The 18,527-nt window shown below is 43.3% G+C and overlaps 1 protein-coding gene across 2 annotated transcripts in view; it reads left to right on the plus strand.

Annotated features, from left to right (window-relative positions):
- LOC129812815 (coiled-coil domain-containing protein 85C-A-like) overlaps positions 1-18,527 on the plus strand; it is a 118,102-nt gene that overhangs the window by 76,900 nt on the left and 22,675 nt on the right. Inside the window, exons 2-3 of one of the 2 annotated variants that reach the window (XM_055864707.1) lie at positions 2,140-2,219; positions 15,564-15,653. In XM_055864707.1, the coding sequence (XP_055720682.1) occupies positions 2,140-2,219; positions 15,564-15,653 (170 nt within the window). Of the gene's footprint in view, positions 1-2,139; positions 2,220-15,560; positions 15,654-18,527 lie in introns of both variants that reach the window. The other variant, XM_055864706.1, reaches the window with a different exon arrangement.

Below are 18,527 nucleotides of genomic sequence, written 5' to 3' on the forward strand. Positions count from 1 at the left end.
ACTGTATGCCTTAATGTTCAAATTCGTTTGGTTTTTTAAATCCGTTTTGGAGTACTGACTGTCCAAACAGCAAGTTACAAGTGACCAGATTGTATTTGTGTGTTCAGACAGTAGTCAGTTGTTGACATGGCTACGCTAGTTGGTGTTTGTGTGTGTGCACAGTGGTGCAGGCTGATTGGTGGTGCTCGTGATGTAGCAAGCTAAGCTAACACAGTATACCTGCCATGGACGTTTCCCAGTTACTTTAAATGTTCAAAACATAGTGTAAGAACACTTTTAAAGCCTCAGAGGATAAGATGATCCAACTTTTCAAACGAGTCCTTTTTGGTTAGCCACAGCAGTCAACTAGCTAGGTAGCTGTTTAGCTTTCTGGCACATTCACTAACCTAGTTAGCTACCATATGTTTTTGTCAAATTGTGAACAGAGTAGCTAGCAAGCAACAAGATATGCCAAATAACAGTCTTAAAACCACTTGAGGTCAATTAAATCAGATTTGACCGTTCAGACACAAGTCGCATGGCCAGGAATCAGATTTGTATCTGACTTCAAACCTCCTCCGAAAGTGATTTGAAGTGTGGCTTGAAATATCAGATTACATGTGCTTTTTGGCTGTTTAGACAATGAAAGATAACAGATTCTAATAGGATATGCATTTTTCTATTTGAGTCACTTCAGGCTGCCGATGTGAACAAGGCTTTACTGGCCCAACGCTCTTAACCGCTAGGCTACCTGTGGCCTTTATGGTGCACTAATGTTGACCGGGACCCATAGGGCTCTGTTCAAAAGCAATGCACTATATAGGGAATGGGATGCCATTTGGGACTCGACCCTTGTCCAGCAACAACGTAACTGGGTTTTTGGGATTTACTAGTCATAAGGTCAGAGGTTATATGGTAAATGAGATGAACTCTGGCTTGTGTCACGGCCTTCACATCTTTATGTCTACCAGCTAGACCATTAGTCTCCTTGGGATTGGTTCCACTGTCTAGTCCCCATCTCTTTCTTTCTCTCTGTCTCATTCCTTCAGAGGGAGATATGGAGGAACAGGTGTGTTTCTTTGTATGGCAGAGAGATCCCCTCTTAGTTTCAGTCATCACACACACACACACTTCTACAGGGCCTCCCCTCTCATTAGGGTAACTACTGAGACGGAGGATAGAGCATGCTTATGCAGAGAGAGAGAGAGAGAGAGAGAGAGAGAGAGAGAACAAATAGAGATAGAACAGAGAGAGAGATAGAGAAAGAGAACAGAGAGAGAACGAGAGAGTTAATTAAACATGTATTTTTATATTGTAAATATCCAAAATAAGCTTTGGCAATATGTGCATTGTTGCGTCATGCCAATAAAGCGAATTGAATTGAGAACAGAGAGAGAGAGATAGAACAGAGAGAGAGATAGAGAGAGAGAACAGAGAGAGAGAGAGAGAGAGAGAACAGAGAGAGAGAGAGAGAACAGAGCGAGAGAGAGAGAGAGAGAGGTGTGTGTGTAGGGCCTAATAATCACTGCCATTATTGATACAGTCCATTTAAATAATGAAAACCAAGACGTTTTCGTGCCACTGAACAATTCCATTATTCCAGTGCTTTGGTTGATGTATAGGATATAGATCTCTCCAAAGGAAATAGTTGTGCAATCCGGTATTGAGTGTTGGGTATCAGCAGTTTACAGGAGAAAAAAAGACAGCAAAGTTGGTCTTAGTGGAGCGCTAACACAACATAATCCCCATGGGAGAGTCAACAGTAGAACTGGTGGGGGATTAAGGCTGAGAGGACCGCTGAGCATCACACAAACAGAGGGACCCAGAGCCCAACTCAGAATACATCAAACACAACCTAATTGGTATTAACAGAGACGGAAGGGAATCTGTGGGCACACATGGTTCTTGGTCTATTGAACTCCATTGTTTCAGAACCGGAATGGACACCTGGATTTAACAGAGTCTGCGTCCCAAATGGAATCCTGTTCTATATATAGTATACTACTTTTGACCAAAGCCCTATTAAATGTAGTGCACTTTAAAGGGGATATGGTGCCATTTGGGAGACAGACACTGTCATTGATATGAGACAGGCCTTGGATCAGTGGGACTGACTGACATTCTTTCCATTATATTTTCTCTGCCTCTTTATTCTTCCAGGTCCGTCTTCCAACTACATCAGGCAACTGGAGACCAATGTCCGCATCCTGGAGGATGACAACAAGCAGCTTCTATCACAGGTAAAACTCTCAGCTACTGTATGTTACCATGGTGAAAACTATCACCATGCTCTGTTTTTCAATTTCCACTCTTAATGTCTCCCATTCTCACTTTCTCAAACCTAAACTCTCTCTTAATGTCTCCCATTCTCACTTTTTCAAACCTAAACTCTCTAGTGGGAGAGTCAGAGAAGGCAGTAGTGATGAGAGTGTCATTTTCAAAGTATAAACAGAGAATGAGAGAGATGTAGTGGGAGCTAATAGAGAAAGCTAAATATTGCCAAGTAATCGGCTACACAGAGGAGATGGAGGGAGGGAGGGAGGGAGGGAGGGAGGGAGAGAGGGAGAGAGGGAGGGAGGGAGGGAGGGAGGGAGGGAGGGAGGGAGGGAGGGAGGGAGGGAGGGAGGGAGGGAGGGAGGGAGAGCGAACTTGTTTCTACCTGCTGGGATGATATGGTTAAGTGAATAATTCAGCTCCACAGTGAAAGTGAACTTCAATAATGGAGTGGGATAAATGATGGGAGAGCATGAGAACTCACTCATGGGATGAATGTTTCATTGCTTCTCATTGTCATTCTGTCTGGGGTCTGATTTCACATGGAATCCGTGAGGAGCAACAACAAGAACACACGTATATTTGTACTGTCTCTACTCTCTACACGGAGGTCTTAGAACACACGTATATTTGTACTGTCTCTACTCTCTACACGGAGGTCTTAGAACACACGTATATTTGTACTGTCTCTACTCTCTACACGGAGGTCTTAGAACACACGTATATTTGTACTGTCTCTACTCTCTACACGGAGGTCTTAGAACACACGTATATTTGTACTGTCTCTACTCTCTACACGGAGGTCTTAGAACACACGTATATTTGTAGTGTCTCTACTCTCTACACGGAGGTCTTAGAACACACGTATATTTGTACTGTCTCTACTCTCTACACGGAGGTCTTAGAACACACGTATATTTGTACTGTCTCTACTCTCTACACGGAGGTCTTAGAACACACGTATATTTGTACTGTCTCTACTCTCTACACGGAGGTCTTAGAACACACGTATATTTGTACTGTCTCTACTTTCTACACGGAGGTCTTAGAACACACGTATATTTGTACTGTCTCTACTCTCTACACGGAGGTCTTAGAACACACGTATATTTGTACTGTCTCTACTCTCTACACGGAGGTCTTAGAACACACGTATATTTGTACTGTCTCTACTCTCTACACGGAGGTCTTAGAACACTACGTATATTTGTACTGTCTCTACTTTCTACACGGAGGTCTTAGAACACACGTATATTTGTACTGTCTCTACTCTCTACACGGAGGTCTTAGAACACACGTATATTTGTACTGTCTCTACTCTCTACACGGAGGTCTTAGAACACACGTATATTTGTACTGTCTCTACTCTCTACACGGAGGTCTTAGAACACACGTATATTTGTACTGTCTCTACTCTCTACACGGAGGTCTTAGAACACACGTATATTTGTACTGTCTCTACTCTCTACACGGAGGTCTTAGAACACACGTATATTTGTACTGTCTCTACTCTCTACACGGAGGTCTTAGAACACACGTATATTTGTACTGTCTCTACTCTCTACACGGAGGTCTTAGAACACACGTATATTTGTACTGTCTCTACTCTCTACACGGAGGTCTTAGAACACACGTATATTTGTACTGTCTCTACTCTCTACACGAAGGTCTTAGAACACACGTATATTTGTACTGTCTCTACTCTCTACACGGAGGTCTTAGAACACACGTATATTTGTACTGTCTCTACTCTCTACACGGAGGTCTTAGAACACACGTATATTTGTACTGTCTCTACTCTCTACACGGAGGTCTTAGAACACACGTATATTTGTACTGTCTCTACTCTCTACACAGAGGTCTTAGAACACACGTATATTTGTACTGTCTCTACTCTCTACACGGAGGTCTTAGAACACACGTATATTTGTACTGTCTCTACTCTCTACACGGAGGTCTTAGAACACACGTATATTTGTACTGTCTCTACTCTCTACACGGAGGTCTTAGAACACACGTATATTTGTACTGTCTCTACTCTCTACACGGAGGTCTTAGAACACACGTATATTTGTACTGTCTCTACTCTCTACACGGAGGTCTTAGAACACACGTATATTTGTACTGTCTCTACTCTCTACACGAAGGTCTTAGAACACACGTATATTTGTACTGTCTCTACTCTCTACACGGAGGTCTTAGAACACACGTATATTTGTACTGTCTCTACTCTCTACACGGAGGTCTTAGAACACACGTATATTTGTACTGTCTCTACTCTCTACACGGAGGTCTTAGAACACACGTATATTTGTACTGTCTCTACTCTCTACACGGAGGTCTTAGAACACACGTATATTTGTACTGTCTCTACTCTCTACACGGAGGTCTTAGAACACACATATATTTGTACTGTCTCTACTCTCTACACGGAGGTCTTAGAACACACGTATATTTGTACTGTCTCTACTCTCTACACGGAGGTCTTAGAACACACGTATATTTGTACTGTCTCTACTCTCTACACGGAGGTCTTAGAACACACATATATTTGTACTGTCTCTACTCTCTACATGGAGGTCTTAGAACACACGTATATTTGTACTGTCTCTACTCTCTACACGGAGGTCTTAGAACACACATATATTTGTACTGTCTCTACTCTCTACACGGAGGTCTTAGAACACATACACACAGGTTCACACACATTTACTAACACATGAATGCACACACATACACACTAAAGTACCTACCCGAAAGAGATGGATACTGCAGGGAAGAGAGTGTGCACTCAGAGTAGTAAAGAGTTTTAGTAACATTGTAATGACCAGATGGAGCATCATTATGACATCAGCTAGAGGTGAATAGAATAGGTGTGTGTCCCAAATGCCACCCTCTTGGTTACTGTGGCAAACAATTCCCTCTTCGGACCATTGGTGAAATCCCCTCACAACGATCTCAAACTTTGTTTTTAATACACAATGAAATGAAACACAGACTAGCCCTTGCTAATCAGGTGACTGTCTGGTATGTTGCGGTGGACTCTCATTGCATATGCTTCATGGGAACCTGGCGAAAATGGAGGTTGTAGCACAGACTTTCTAAACCCAGAGGTGCAATATCACAAGACTTCCGGAAGCGTTTGCGAAACCTGACCAGGCCGGGGTTTGGGGTTTGAGAAGTCAATGAGAGAAATGAAAAATTCTTCCTTAGTTGTTAATTTTCTTGAAATTTAAAGGCACAACGTAGATTTGAGCCAATGTCTTAAGTAGTTGAACTTGTTATTACTCCAACCTCATGAAAGTGACAAACTGACACGTTGATATTGAAGGAGTGCCTTTGATTTGATGGCCTGCACATGCGCAGTTCGGCGAGAGACGACTGTTAGAACCGTGTTTCTACGCATGAGCTTAGCTAGCCAATATCGCCATGACATCGCCTACAAGTGTGAACGAGGATTTCTATTGGAGAAGCAGTTTCTGCCTATCTTCACACTGTACTGTCTTTGGTTGTAATGTGGCTAGCCACTGGATGGCTCTGAATGCACTGTCAGTATGCAGCCAAGTTACTAACCACTTTTGGAGGTAATTAATGCTCTCAAATCATATCCTGATGTCGACAGCAAATGAGAGTTGTATTCATAACGTGGCTAACTTAGCTAGATCCAGTACATTTAGAAAAACAAGTTATATTAACTGGCTAGCTAGCTAGCGTTAGCAATAGGGATGCCTAATATATCGGTGAACATATCGTAATCGGACGATATTAGCTAAAAATGCCAACATCGGTATCGGCCCGATGTCTAGTTTAACGGCGATGTTAAAAACCATTGTCAATGCTACCGTCCATACCTACAGTGGGGCAAAAAAGTATTTTGTGTGTCACCAATTGTGCAAGTTCTCCCACTTAAAAAGATGAGAGAGGCCTGTAATTTTCATCATAGGTACACTTCAACTATGACAGACAAAATTAGGGAAAAAAATCCAGAAAATCACATTGTAGGATTTTTTATGAATTTATTTGCAAATTATGGTGGAAAATAAGTATTTGGTCACCTACAAACAAGCAAGATTTCTGGCTCTCACAGACCTGTAACTTCTTCTTTAAGAGGCTCCTCTGTCCTCCACTCGTTACCTGTATTAATGGCACCTGTTTGAACTTGTTATCAGTATAAAAGACACCTGTCCACAACCTCAAACAGTCACACTCCAAACTCCACTATGGCCAAGACCAAAGAGCTGTCAAAGGACACCAGAAACAAAATTGGGAAGACTGAATCTGCAATAGGTAAGCAGCTTGGTTTGAAGAAATCAACTGTGAGAGCAATTATTAGGAAATGGAAGACATACAAGACCACTGATAATCTCCCTCGATCTGGGGCTCCACGCAAGATCTCACCCCGTGGGGTCAAAATGATCACAAGAACGGTGAGCAAAAATCCCAGAACCACATGGGGGGGACCTAGTGAATGACCTGCAGAGAGCTGGGACCAAAGTAACAAAGCCTACCATCAGTAACACACTACGCCGCCAGGGACTCAAATCCTGCAGTGCCAGACGTGTCCCCCTGCTTAAGCCGGTACATGTCCAGGCCCGTCTGAAGTTTGCTAGAGAGCATTTGGATGATCCAGAAGAAGATTGGGAGAATGTCATATGGTCAGATGAAACCAAAATATAACTTTTTTGGTAAAAACTCAACTTGTCGTGTTTGGAGGACAAAGAATGCTGAGTTGCATCCAAAGAACACCATACCTACTGTGAAGCATGGGGGTGGAAACATCATGCTTTGGGGCTGTTTTTCTGCAAAGGGACCAGGACGACTGATTCGTGTAAAGGAAAGAATGAATGGGACCATGTATCGTGAGATTTTGAGTGAAAACCTCCTTCCATCAGCAAGGGCATTGCAGATGAAACGTGGCTGGGTCTTTCAGCATGACAATGATCCCAAACACACCGCCCGGGCAACGAAGGAGTGGCTTCGTAAGAAGCATTTCAAGGTCCTGGAGTGGCCTAGCCAGTCTCCAGATCTCAACCCCATAGAAAATCTTTGGAGGGAGTTGAAAGTCCGTGTTGCCCAGCAACAGCCCCAAAACATCACTGCTCTAGAGGAGATCTGCATGGAGGAATGGGCCAAAATACCAGCAACAGTGTGTGAAAACCTTGTGAAGACCTTACAGAAAACGTTTGACCTCTGTCATTGCCAACAAAGGGTATATAAAAAAGTATTGATAAACTTTTGTTATTGACCAAATACTTATTTTCCACCATAATTTGCAAATAAATTAATTAAAAGTCCTACAATGTGATTTTCTGGATTTTTTTTCTCATTTTGTCTGTCATAGTTGAAGTGTACCTATGATGAAAATTACAGGCCTCTCTCATCTTTTTAAGTGGGAGAACTTGCACAATTGGTGGCTGACTAAATACTTTTTTGCCCCACTGTATATAACGTAGGTACATGACGTAATGACGCCACGTAAAATGTTGCGCTACATGTGCAACACAGCATTCCTAGCCCCGCCCACAATGTCTGCTGTGTGGATCGAGCAGTCAACAAGTCGAGCAATCATTTGAAAGAGTAAGACTGGTCGAGCACCGGTACCATATCATAGAACATTTTTCCTTTCATTTTCATTGTGGTTAAATGTCATCCTTTTCTTTTCACGGTTAATGCATGAGGTCCCTGAAGATCCTTTGTTCAACCAAGTGTTGTTTACTTGAAGTTCATGTTTTAAATGACATTGTGCGCTATTTTTCAGACGTTACCCTACCCGAGTTACACAGTAATAGCGTCACTGCTATTAGCTTCACGACATATATACTATGGAACGCCGTTTGGGTCTTTGCATGTCAAAAAAGATACAGTAGCACTGTCAAAGCTGTACAAAAAAATCTGCAAACAAGCAAACACTGGCCACGAACGATGTGTTTACAATACCGCGTTGGTAATAAAGCATAATTTGTTCGACCGCAACTTCTGGGGCAGCTAGCTAGCTTTAGATTGGTACCTAGCTATCACCAATACAACCAGCCTGAAAACAATGACCAGTAGAAACTGCAGTCATTTTATTATTCTTAGCAATGATTTAGGAACCCTTGTGAGTCAGTATTAGCTAGGTTGCCACTTATTGTTCGCCGATTGAAATTGAACTTCAGTTCATGAAAATAAATAGCTAGCAAGCTACTTAACCCTGTTGCCCAAAGCTAACGTTATAAGCAGCCAGCTAGCTTCATCTGGCTAGTGAGGCTCGACCGGACCGGGTTGTGTGTTGTGAAGCTAGCCACAATAAGGATTAGGCACAGTCGTGGAATTTGCAGTTTGCCTTCAAAGTAAAAGTATGTAATTGACAGTGATGCAAATTAATACAAATAGTAGAATTATGACATACTTTTATTTTGAAGGGTAACCGCAAAGTCCACTCGTGGATAGTCCTTCTTGTGGCTAGCTTCACATAGATGGGTCCGACCACCATTAATCAAATAACATTTACATTTAAGTCATTTAGCAGACGCTCTTATCCAGAGCGACTTACAAATTGGTGCATTCACCTTATGACATCCAGTGGAACAGCCACTTTACAATAGTGCATCAGATCTTTTAAGGGAGGGGGGGGGGGGGGGGGGGGCAGAAGGATTGCTTTATCCTAGGTATTCCTTGAAGAGGTGGGGTTTCAGGTGTCTCCGGAAGGTGGTGATTGACTCCGCTGTCCTGGCGTCGTGAGGGAGTTTGTTCCACCATTGGGGGGCCAGAGCAGCGAACAGTTTTGACTGGGCTGAGCGGGAACTGTACTTCCTCAGTGGTAGGGAGGCGAGCAGGCCAGAGGTGGATGAACGCAGTGCCCTTGTTTGGGTGTAGGGCCTGATCAGAGCCTGAAGGTACTGAGGTGCCGTTCCCCTCACAGCTCCGTAGGCAAGCACCATGGTCTTGTAGCGGATGCGAGCTTCAACTGGAAGCCAGTGGAGAGAGCGGAGGAGCGGGGTGACGTGAGAGAACTTGGGAAGGTTGAACACCAGACGGGCTGCGGCGTTCTGGATGAGTTGTAGGGGTTTAATGGCACAGGCAGGGAGCCCAGCCAGCAGCGAGTTGCAGTAATCCAGACGGGAGATGACAAGTGCCTGGATTAGGACCTGCGCCGCTTCCTGTGTGAGGCAGGGTCGTACTCTGCGGATGTTGTAGAGCATGAACCTACAGGAACGGGCCACCGCCTTGATGTTGGTGGAGAACGACAGGGTGTTGTCCAGGATCACGCCAAGGTTCTTAGCGCTCTGGGAGGAGGACACAATGGAGTTGTCGACCGTGATGGCGAGATCATGGAACGGACAGTCCTTCCCCGGGAGGAAGAGCAGCTCCGTCTTGCCGAGGTTCAGCTTGAGGTGGTGATCCGTCATCCACACTGATATGTCTGCCAGACATGCAGAGATGCGATTCGCCACCTGGTCATCAGAAGGGGGAAAGGAGAAGATTAATTGTGTGTCGTCTGCATAGCAATGATAGGAGAGACCATGTGAGGTTATGACAGAGCCAAGTGACTTGGTGTATAGCGAGAATAGGAGAGGGCCTAGAACAGAGCCCTGGGGGACACCAGTGGTGAGAGCGCGTGGTGAGGAGACAGATTCTCGCCACGCCACCTGGTAGGAGCGACCTGTCAGGTAGGACGCAATCCAAGCGTGGGCCGTGCCGGAGATGCCCAACTCGGAGAGGGTGGAGAGGAGGATCTGATGGTTCACAGTATCGAAGGCAGCCGATAGGTCTAGAAGGATGAGAGCAGAGGAGAGAGAGTTAGCTTTAGCAGTGCGGAGCGCCTCCGTGATACAGAGAAGAGCAGTCTCAGTTGAGTGACTAGTCTTGAAACCTGACTGATTTGGATCAAGAAGGTCATTCTGAGAGAGATAGCAGGAGAGCTGGCCAAGGACGGCACGTTCAAGAGTTTTGGAGAGAAAAGAAAGAAGGGATACTGGTCTGTAGTTGTTGACATCGGAGGGATCGAGTGTAGGTTTTTTCAGAAGGGGTGCAACTCTCGCTCTCTTGAAGACGGAAGGGACGTAGCCAGCGGTCAAGGATGAGTTGATGAGCGAGGTGAGGTAAGGTAGAAGGTCTCCGGAAATGGTCTGGAGAAGAGAGGAGGGGATAGGGTCAAGCGGGCAGGTTGTTGGGCGGCCGGCCGTCACAAGACGCGAGATTTCATCTGGAGAGAGAGGGGAGAAAGAGGTCAAAGCACAGGGTTGGGCAGTGTGAGCAGAACCAGCGGTGTCGTTTGACTTAGCGAACGAGGATCGGATGTCGTCGACCTTCTTTTCAAAATGGTTGACGAAGTCGTCTGCAGAGAGGGAGGAGGGGGGGGGAGGGGGAGGAGGATTCAGGAGGGAGGAGAAGGTGGCAAAGAGCTTCCTAGGGTTAGAGGCAGATGCTTGGAATTTAGAGTGGTAGAAAGTGGCTTTAGCAGCAGAGACAGAAGAGGAAAATGTAGAGAGGAGGGAGTGAAAGGATGCCAGGTCCGCAGGGAGGCGAGTTTTCCTCCATTTCCGCTCGAACTGTCTTATAAATTAGGGTTATTTTAGATGATGACACCTAGATTATGTTGTTGTGGTGTGTGTGCGTGTGTAACCTTTATTTAACTAGGCAAGTCAGTTAAGAACAAACTCTTATTTACAGTGAAGACCCGGACAACGCTGGGCCAATTGTGCTCCGCCCAATGGGACTCCCAGTTACGGCTGGATTTGATACAGCCTGGATTCGAACCAGGGACTGTAGTGACACCTCTTGCACTGAGATGCCGTGCCCAAGTCCACTGCATCCATGTGTGTGTGTGTTAACTATTTAACTGTACTAGAATGCTTAAAAGGCCGCAAAAATGTTTAATATCGGTTATCGGTATCAGGTTTTTTGGCAAGGAAAATATCAGATATCGGTATCGGGCAAAAATGTCATATCGGGGCATCACTAGTTAGCAATATTGGGTGGTCAATAAGACTGAGAGCTAACCAGCTGAGCCAGCAAACAATGTAACAAAATTATAATTTCAGGCTCTGTATTTTAAGAATCACAGAAGCAAGTATCCCTGGTGCACTGTTAAATTATTTAGCAATTTACACAAAGACTTTTGGGATGAAAACTCTCTGTTTTTGTAATTCCCTGAATGAGTTTCAAAAGTGATCTGGTCCGAGGTGTTGGACTCTAAAGGGAATAGGGAATAGTGTGTCATTTGGGTCACAGATATGAGTGTCCTATTGATGTAGACATTTCTCCATACATACAGCTCTGTGATTACATAATACACATACTGCTGTCGTAAGAGACTTCACTACAGAGATTTGTTGCTAAACAACCAACCCGTCTATGGAGATAGTACTGTCATCCCACTGAACCCAACCCATAACACCAATCAGAACAGAGAGCGACAGAGAGACCCTCCCTGAACAACATATACAGTATTTCAACGAATTGGCGAGGGCACTAGAACAGTCTGCAGCACCTAGCCTCACCTGACTAGAATCTGAAGTCAACTGGCTACTGTTTGCTGAATCTGATGATTCAGAATCTGATGATCTGGTGCTTCTGTCCCCAACCTGCCTACAGCAGCACCTAGATCTTCTGCACAGATTCTGTCAGACCTAGGCCCTAGGTGAATCTCATTAGGACAAAAATAATGGTATTCCAAAAAATGTCCAGTTGCTAAGACCACAAATACAAATTCCATCTAGACAACGTTGCCCCACAGCACACAAAAAACTATACATACCTTGGCCTAAACATCAGCACCACAGGTAACTTCCACGAAGCTTTGAACGATCTGAGAGACAAGGCAAGAAGGGCCTTCTACGCCATCAAAAGGAGCATAAAATTCGACATCCCAATTAGGATCTGGCTAAAAATACTTGAACCAGTTATAGAACCCATTGCTCTTTATGGTTGTGAGGTGTGGGGTCCGCTCACCATACCAATAATTCAAAATTAGGTGAAATACCACAGTGTGCCATCACAGCAAGATTTGTGACCTGTTGCCACAAGAAAAGGGCAACCAGTGAAGAACAAACACCATTGTAAATATAACCTATATTTATCTTAATCTATTTTCCCTTTTGTACTTTAACTATTTTCAGAGTGTTAAAACACTATACATAGCCATAAAATAACAAATTTGTCGTGACATATTATTACTAATGCGATGACTGTTAACTTATCAAATCAATGAAGTATGTTTAATTGATTACGTGATTAAATTAATCATGTAACAATTAACTCAGTAACTTGGGGCACCACGGGAAAACGTATTTAATGAGTTACTATCTCCCGAATTATACTCTTATAAGATATATTCATATCTATAGATAACAGTCACTTATTCATGTATTTTTACCTCATATCAGTCTCATTCTGAACATCGTAATATTCTATTAATCTGCACGAACCCTAGTCTACATGATGACTCAGTTTACATAAATTGGCTTAATTATTTATATATTAACTAATGAAATAATCACACAGAAATATGTAAACACACACAGTAAAAGGTTGAATTGATTACTAACATAATGCAATGAAAAGTCCCTAGTGGACTAACCCGATATGACGGCTGGTTAAACAATGAAAAGGTGGGGAACGAAAGAGCGGGAGAAGGAGAGACAAAGGAATTTTATCGTACATACAGTTGAATAATACGCTCATCGTCAATATGGATATTTAGCACCCCAACAACCGCTCATTCGGATTTAGAAATGCAATGTACATATTTACGCTTGTATGTCTTTGTCCTCTGTCTCTGTTGAAATTGTCCAATCCGTCTGTGACGAATAGTTCAACAGAAAGTCTCTGGTTGTCCACTAGAGATCACCATGTCCTTAGTAGTTGTAGTAGTAGATTTCTTTGTTCTGGAAGACTGGATACATCAGATGTTCCAATGGTCGTTTGATGAGATCTTCCTCGTGTCTTTGGTCAAAGTTCTAGACTACTTTACATGCAGAGCTGCAGGTGGTGCATGTCTTAGTCTTCTTCACTCGTTGAGTTTCAGAGGGTCTTGTAGTTCTAGACCATTTGTCACGTGTAGCCACCGCTCCACGCTGTCTGGTCTAGTAGTTTTAAACCATTTTACACGCCAGTAACAACCCGACAATGTACTGGTCTTGTAGTTTTAAACCATTTGTCAGCCGCTCCATGCTGTCTGGCCTAATATGTTAATTCTTTAGGAGTTCTTTATAAGCGGGCGTTCCATCCTTTTGGCATAATGTCTGTGCTCACGTGGGCATGGTTACTGACTTGGCAAAAGTTTATATAAAAACAATTATCTCATTTAGAAGGCTAAAATAACATTGCATCTTCTCACATATAGTTTCATATTTAATCATATATGTTTTACAGCATTTAGATGTCAACTTGACCCCTTGAATGCGAATACTTTCAGAGATGCAGCTATTTAGTTATACCGTCCTTAATGATATCACAAAACAACTACTTTGACATGATTATTGTTTGGAGCCCCACCAACCATTCCCCACATTATTTACATTAAAAATATTGTTTCAATGTCCAACCTTTTGATGTTAAAGTTTTGGGGCAGAGTCTCTCTCTACACACAAAGGATTTTTTACTTCTCCATACTACAGTGCATGAGAGAGGAAGTTTACGACCGGTCATTAAAGTCCTAGAACAGGCCCCCCCTCCCCCTCCTCTCTGGTGAGAGAGCGAGAGGGGGCTCTCTTTGATCCTCACCCAGGAGGGAAAGTCATGACAATTTGAAATCTCAATTTAAATTATTTTGAAACTTTTGTGAGTGTAATGTTAATTTCTGATTGTTTATTTAACTTTTGGTTTTTGTCTTGCTTTGTCAATGTAAACATGTGTTTCCCATGCAAATAAAGCCCATGTCAATAAAGCCCCTTTGAATTGAGAGACTGAGTCTGAGATAGAACCACACGCACACACGCACGCACGCACGCACGCACGCACGCACGCACACACACACACACACACACACACACACACACACACACACACACACACACACACACACACACACACACACACACACACACACAGACAGAGCATCTGAAGGGCCAGGCAGTGACACAAACACACTCAAACAGATTACACAGGGTTTTTGTGCTGCTGTGATGGCCCCAAAGATGACACGCTACCATTCTGTGTGTTTGGCTGGCAACATGTTGATCCCTTATGGATGGGGATTCTGCGCATCCCCACATAGAGAACATAAAACCCTCAAAGAGAACACATAATGCATCCTTTAGGGTAGCAGGTAGCACAGACCTGGAAGGGAGCCCAACCACAACGGGTGTTTTCAACTGAAGGGTTGCTGTGAGCGGTGGATAAATGCAAAACAACACTGAATAGTTCAGAACAGATCCTGATATGTTGATAACTCTCAGTGTGGAATCTAGTTAAACCATTCTGTGGTACTTCAAGATTCCTGTATGGGTACTGAGGGAAACTGACCTTTGATCCCTGGGAATGACCTCACAGCTGTTCTTTAACTCACAGGGGTGTCATCACAGTGACCCTACAGTGACCCTACTGCCCTACACACACACACACTCTGCCTCTCTCTCTCTCTCTCTCTCTCTCTCTCTCTCTGTCTCTGTCTCTGTCTCTGTCTCTGTCTCTGTCTCTGTCTCTGTCTCTGTCTCTGTCTCTGTCTCTGTCTCTGTCTCTGTCTCTGTCTCTGTCTCTGTCTCTGTCTCTGTCTCTGTCTCTGTCTCTCTCTCTCTCTCTCTCTCTCTCTCTCTCTCTCTCTCTCTCTCTCTCTCTCTCTCTCTCTCTCTCTCTCTCTCTCGCTCTCTCTCTCTCTCTCTGCAAAAAGAGGCCAATCCTCTTAAAAGCCTGGTATACAGTTGTAACCCCAAGGGCGCAGTTTGTGTTTTTCTATCTATCTACCCTTATGTCTTCTCTCTGTTATTGCCTTGTTATACACAGATTGGTGACATTTTTAAAGGCAGCTAACCAACGTCACAGTGCCCTGAGGCAGAGGGATGCCATTTATTTTACCCCAGGCAGGAGAATACAAAACACATGCTGGCCATTTTCAATGATACGATAGATAGCGTATAAATGAACTGAACGGACAACTGCTGTCTTACAAGCTGTTCTAAAATGGCCTATTGACAATCCTGGGCATCAAACCTCTCAACTTCTGTGCTGAGCTCTTCTCTCTTGTACAGATATCAGCAGCACATTTTCTCCTCTTGGACTTCCGTGTGCACTGTCTACTCCTCTAACTGTGTTCTCTCTCTCCCTCTCTCTCTCTCCCTCTTGCTGCTCTCTCTCTCTCTCTCTCTTTTTCTCCCTCTATCTCTCAGCAGATTAAAAGTGGGGATCTGAAGAGTCTGAGGAAGGGTTTCTACCACTCTGAGTCTCAGCTCTCACGGTACCAGCAAGACCCACTGCAGAATGTACGTACAGTATGGCGCCAAACCACTCCCTCTCCCTGCCCTGACCGCTCTGTGGATAAATCCTAGCTACCAGAAAACCGTATCTGTTTTGAGCCGATTTGCAGTATATTTTAATTGACCAACAATTAGAGGTCGCCGCGGTAACAGTCACCGTAGCAGTGGTCACAAAAGCAGAGGTCTTTGTGGCGGCAGCATTGTTGTTTTATGTTCTCACTCCGGCTGATAAGGGTCAAGGTCAGGGGTCATGATCTGTCAGGAAAGATCAAAGCCAACAGGGAAAAGACACACACATGGGGGACACATTCAGAGGGAGAGGGAAAGAGAGTTCTGAAAGCTCAGACATTTGGAAGGCATTTCCTGAGTCTCAAAGACTCACACAAGGTTGAAACCAGTCCACACATTTCTATCCCTACATCGGTACATTTTTCCTCTTATTGCGGCCTTAACTCCTTTGAAGTGCTTCAAGAGTTTCCCTCGCTGACTTGCTTTGAACTGGACTTTCAAACACTTTCAAACCTTCTCCAGCTCCTCTACATTTTAAGGTGTACGATCCCACTTTCCAATATCAAATCAAATGAAATGTTATTGGTCACATACACATGGTTAGTGGATGTTAATGCAAGATGAGCGAAATGCTTGTGCTTCTAGTTCCAACAGTGCAGTAATATCTAACAAGTAATCGAACAAATTCACAATGGCTACCTTGTACACACAATGTAAGGGGATGGAATAAGAATATGTACATATAATATCTGGATGCGCGATGGCCGTGCGGCATAGGCAAAATGCAATAGATATTTTAAAATAGAGTATATACATACAGTTGAAGTCGGAAGTTAACATACAACTTAGCCAAATACATTTAAACTCAGTTTTTCACAATTCCTGACATTTAATCCTGACATAAAATTCCCTGTCTTAGGTCTGTTAGGATCACCACTATTTTAAGAATGTGAAATGTCAGAATAATAATAGAGAGAATGATTTATTTCAGCTTTTATTTCTTTCATCACATTCCCAGTGGGTCAGAAGTTTACATACACTCAATTAGTATTTGGTAGCATTGCCTTTAAATTGTTTAACTTTGGCCAAACGTTTCGGGTAGCCTTCCAAGTGTTTCCCAGAATAAGTTGGGTGAATTTTGGCCCAATCCTCCTGACAGAACTGGTGTAACTGAGTCAGGTTTGTAGGCCTCCTTGCTCGTACACACTTTTTCAGTTCTGGCCACAAATTTTCTGTAGGATTGAGGTCAAGGCTTTGTGATGGCCACTCCAATGCCTTAACATTGTTGTCCTTAAGCCATTTTGTCACAACTTTGGAAGTTTGCTTGGGGTCATTGTCCATTTGGAAGACCCATTTGCGACCAAGCTTTAACTTCCTGACTGATGTCTTCAATATAGATGTTGCTGAGATGTTGCTTCAATATATCCACATAATTTTCCTTCCCTCATGATGCCATCTATTTTGTGAAGTGCACCAGTCCCTCCTGCAGCAAAGCACCCCCACAACATGATGCTGCCACCCTCGTGCTTCACGTTTGGGATGGTGTTCTACGGCTTGCAAGCCTCCCTCTTTTTCCTCCAAACATAACGATGGTCATTATGGCCAAACAGTTCTATTTTTGTTTCATCAGACCAGAGGACATTTCTCCAAAAAGTATGATCTTTGTCCCCATGTGCAGTTGCAAACCATAGTCTGGCTTTTCTATGGCGGTTTTGGAGCAGTGGCTTCTTCCTTGCTGAGCGGCCTTTCAGGTTATGTTGATATAGGACTCGTTTTACTGTGGATATAGATACTTTTGTACCCGTTTCCTCCAGCATCTTCACATGGTCCTTTGCTGCTGTTCTGGGATTGATTTTACTTTTTGCGCCAGAGTACGTTCATCTCTAGGAGACAGAATGCTTCTCCTTCCTGAGCGGTATGACGGCTGCTTGGTCCAATGGTGTTTATACTTGCGTACTATTGTTTGTACAGATGAACGTGGTACCTTCAGGCGTTTGGAAATTGCTCCCAAGGATAAACCAGACTTGTGGAGGTCTACAATTTTTTTTCTGAGGTCTTGGCTGATTTCTTTTGATTTTCCCATGATATCAAGCAAAGAGGCACTGAGTTTGAAGGTAGGCATTGAAATACATCCACAGGTACACCCCCAATTGACTCAAATTATGTCAATTAACCTATCAGAAGCTTCTAAAGCCATGACATAATTTTCTGAAATGTTCTAAGCTGTTTAAAGGCACAGTCAACTTATTGTATGTAAACTTCTGACCCACTGGAATTGTGATACACTGAATTATAAGTGAAATAATCTGTCTGTAAACTATTGTTGGAAAAATGACTTGTGTCATGCACAAAGTCCTAACTTACTTGCCAAATCTATAGTTTGTTAAAACAAGACTTTTGTGGAGTGGTTGAAAAACGAGTTTTAATGACTCCAACCTAAGTGTATGTAAACTTCTGACTTCAACTGTATGAGATGAGTAATGTAGGATATTTAAACATTATATAAAGTGGCATTGTTTAAAGTGACTAGTGATACATTTATTACATCCACTTTTTTATTATTAAAGTGGCTAGAGATTTGAGTCAGTATGTTGGCAGCAGCCGCTCAATGTTAGTGATCAAATCAAATCAAATTGTATTTGTCACATACACATGGTTAGCAGATGTTAATGCGAGTGTAGCGAAATGCTTGTGCTTCTAGTTCCGACAATGCAGTAATAACCAACGAGTAATCTAACCTAACAATTCCACAACTACTACCTTATACACACAAGTGTAAAGGGATAAAGAATATGGACATAAAGATATATGAATGAGTGATGGTACAGAACGGCATAGGCAAGCTGCAGTAGATGGTATAGAGTACAGTAT

Source organism: Salvelinus fontinalis, chromosome 16 (genome assembly GCF_029448725.1).
Source record: "Salvelinus fontinalis isolate EN_2023a chromosome 16, ASM2944872v1, whole genome shotgun sequence".
Taxonomy (NCBI): Eukaryota; Metazoa; Chordata; class Actinopteri; order Salmoniformes; family Salmonidae; genus Salvelinus; species Salvelinus fontinalis.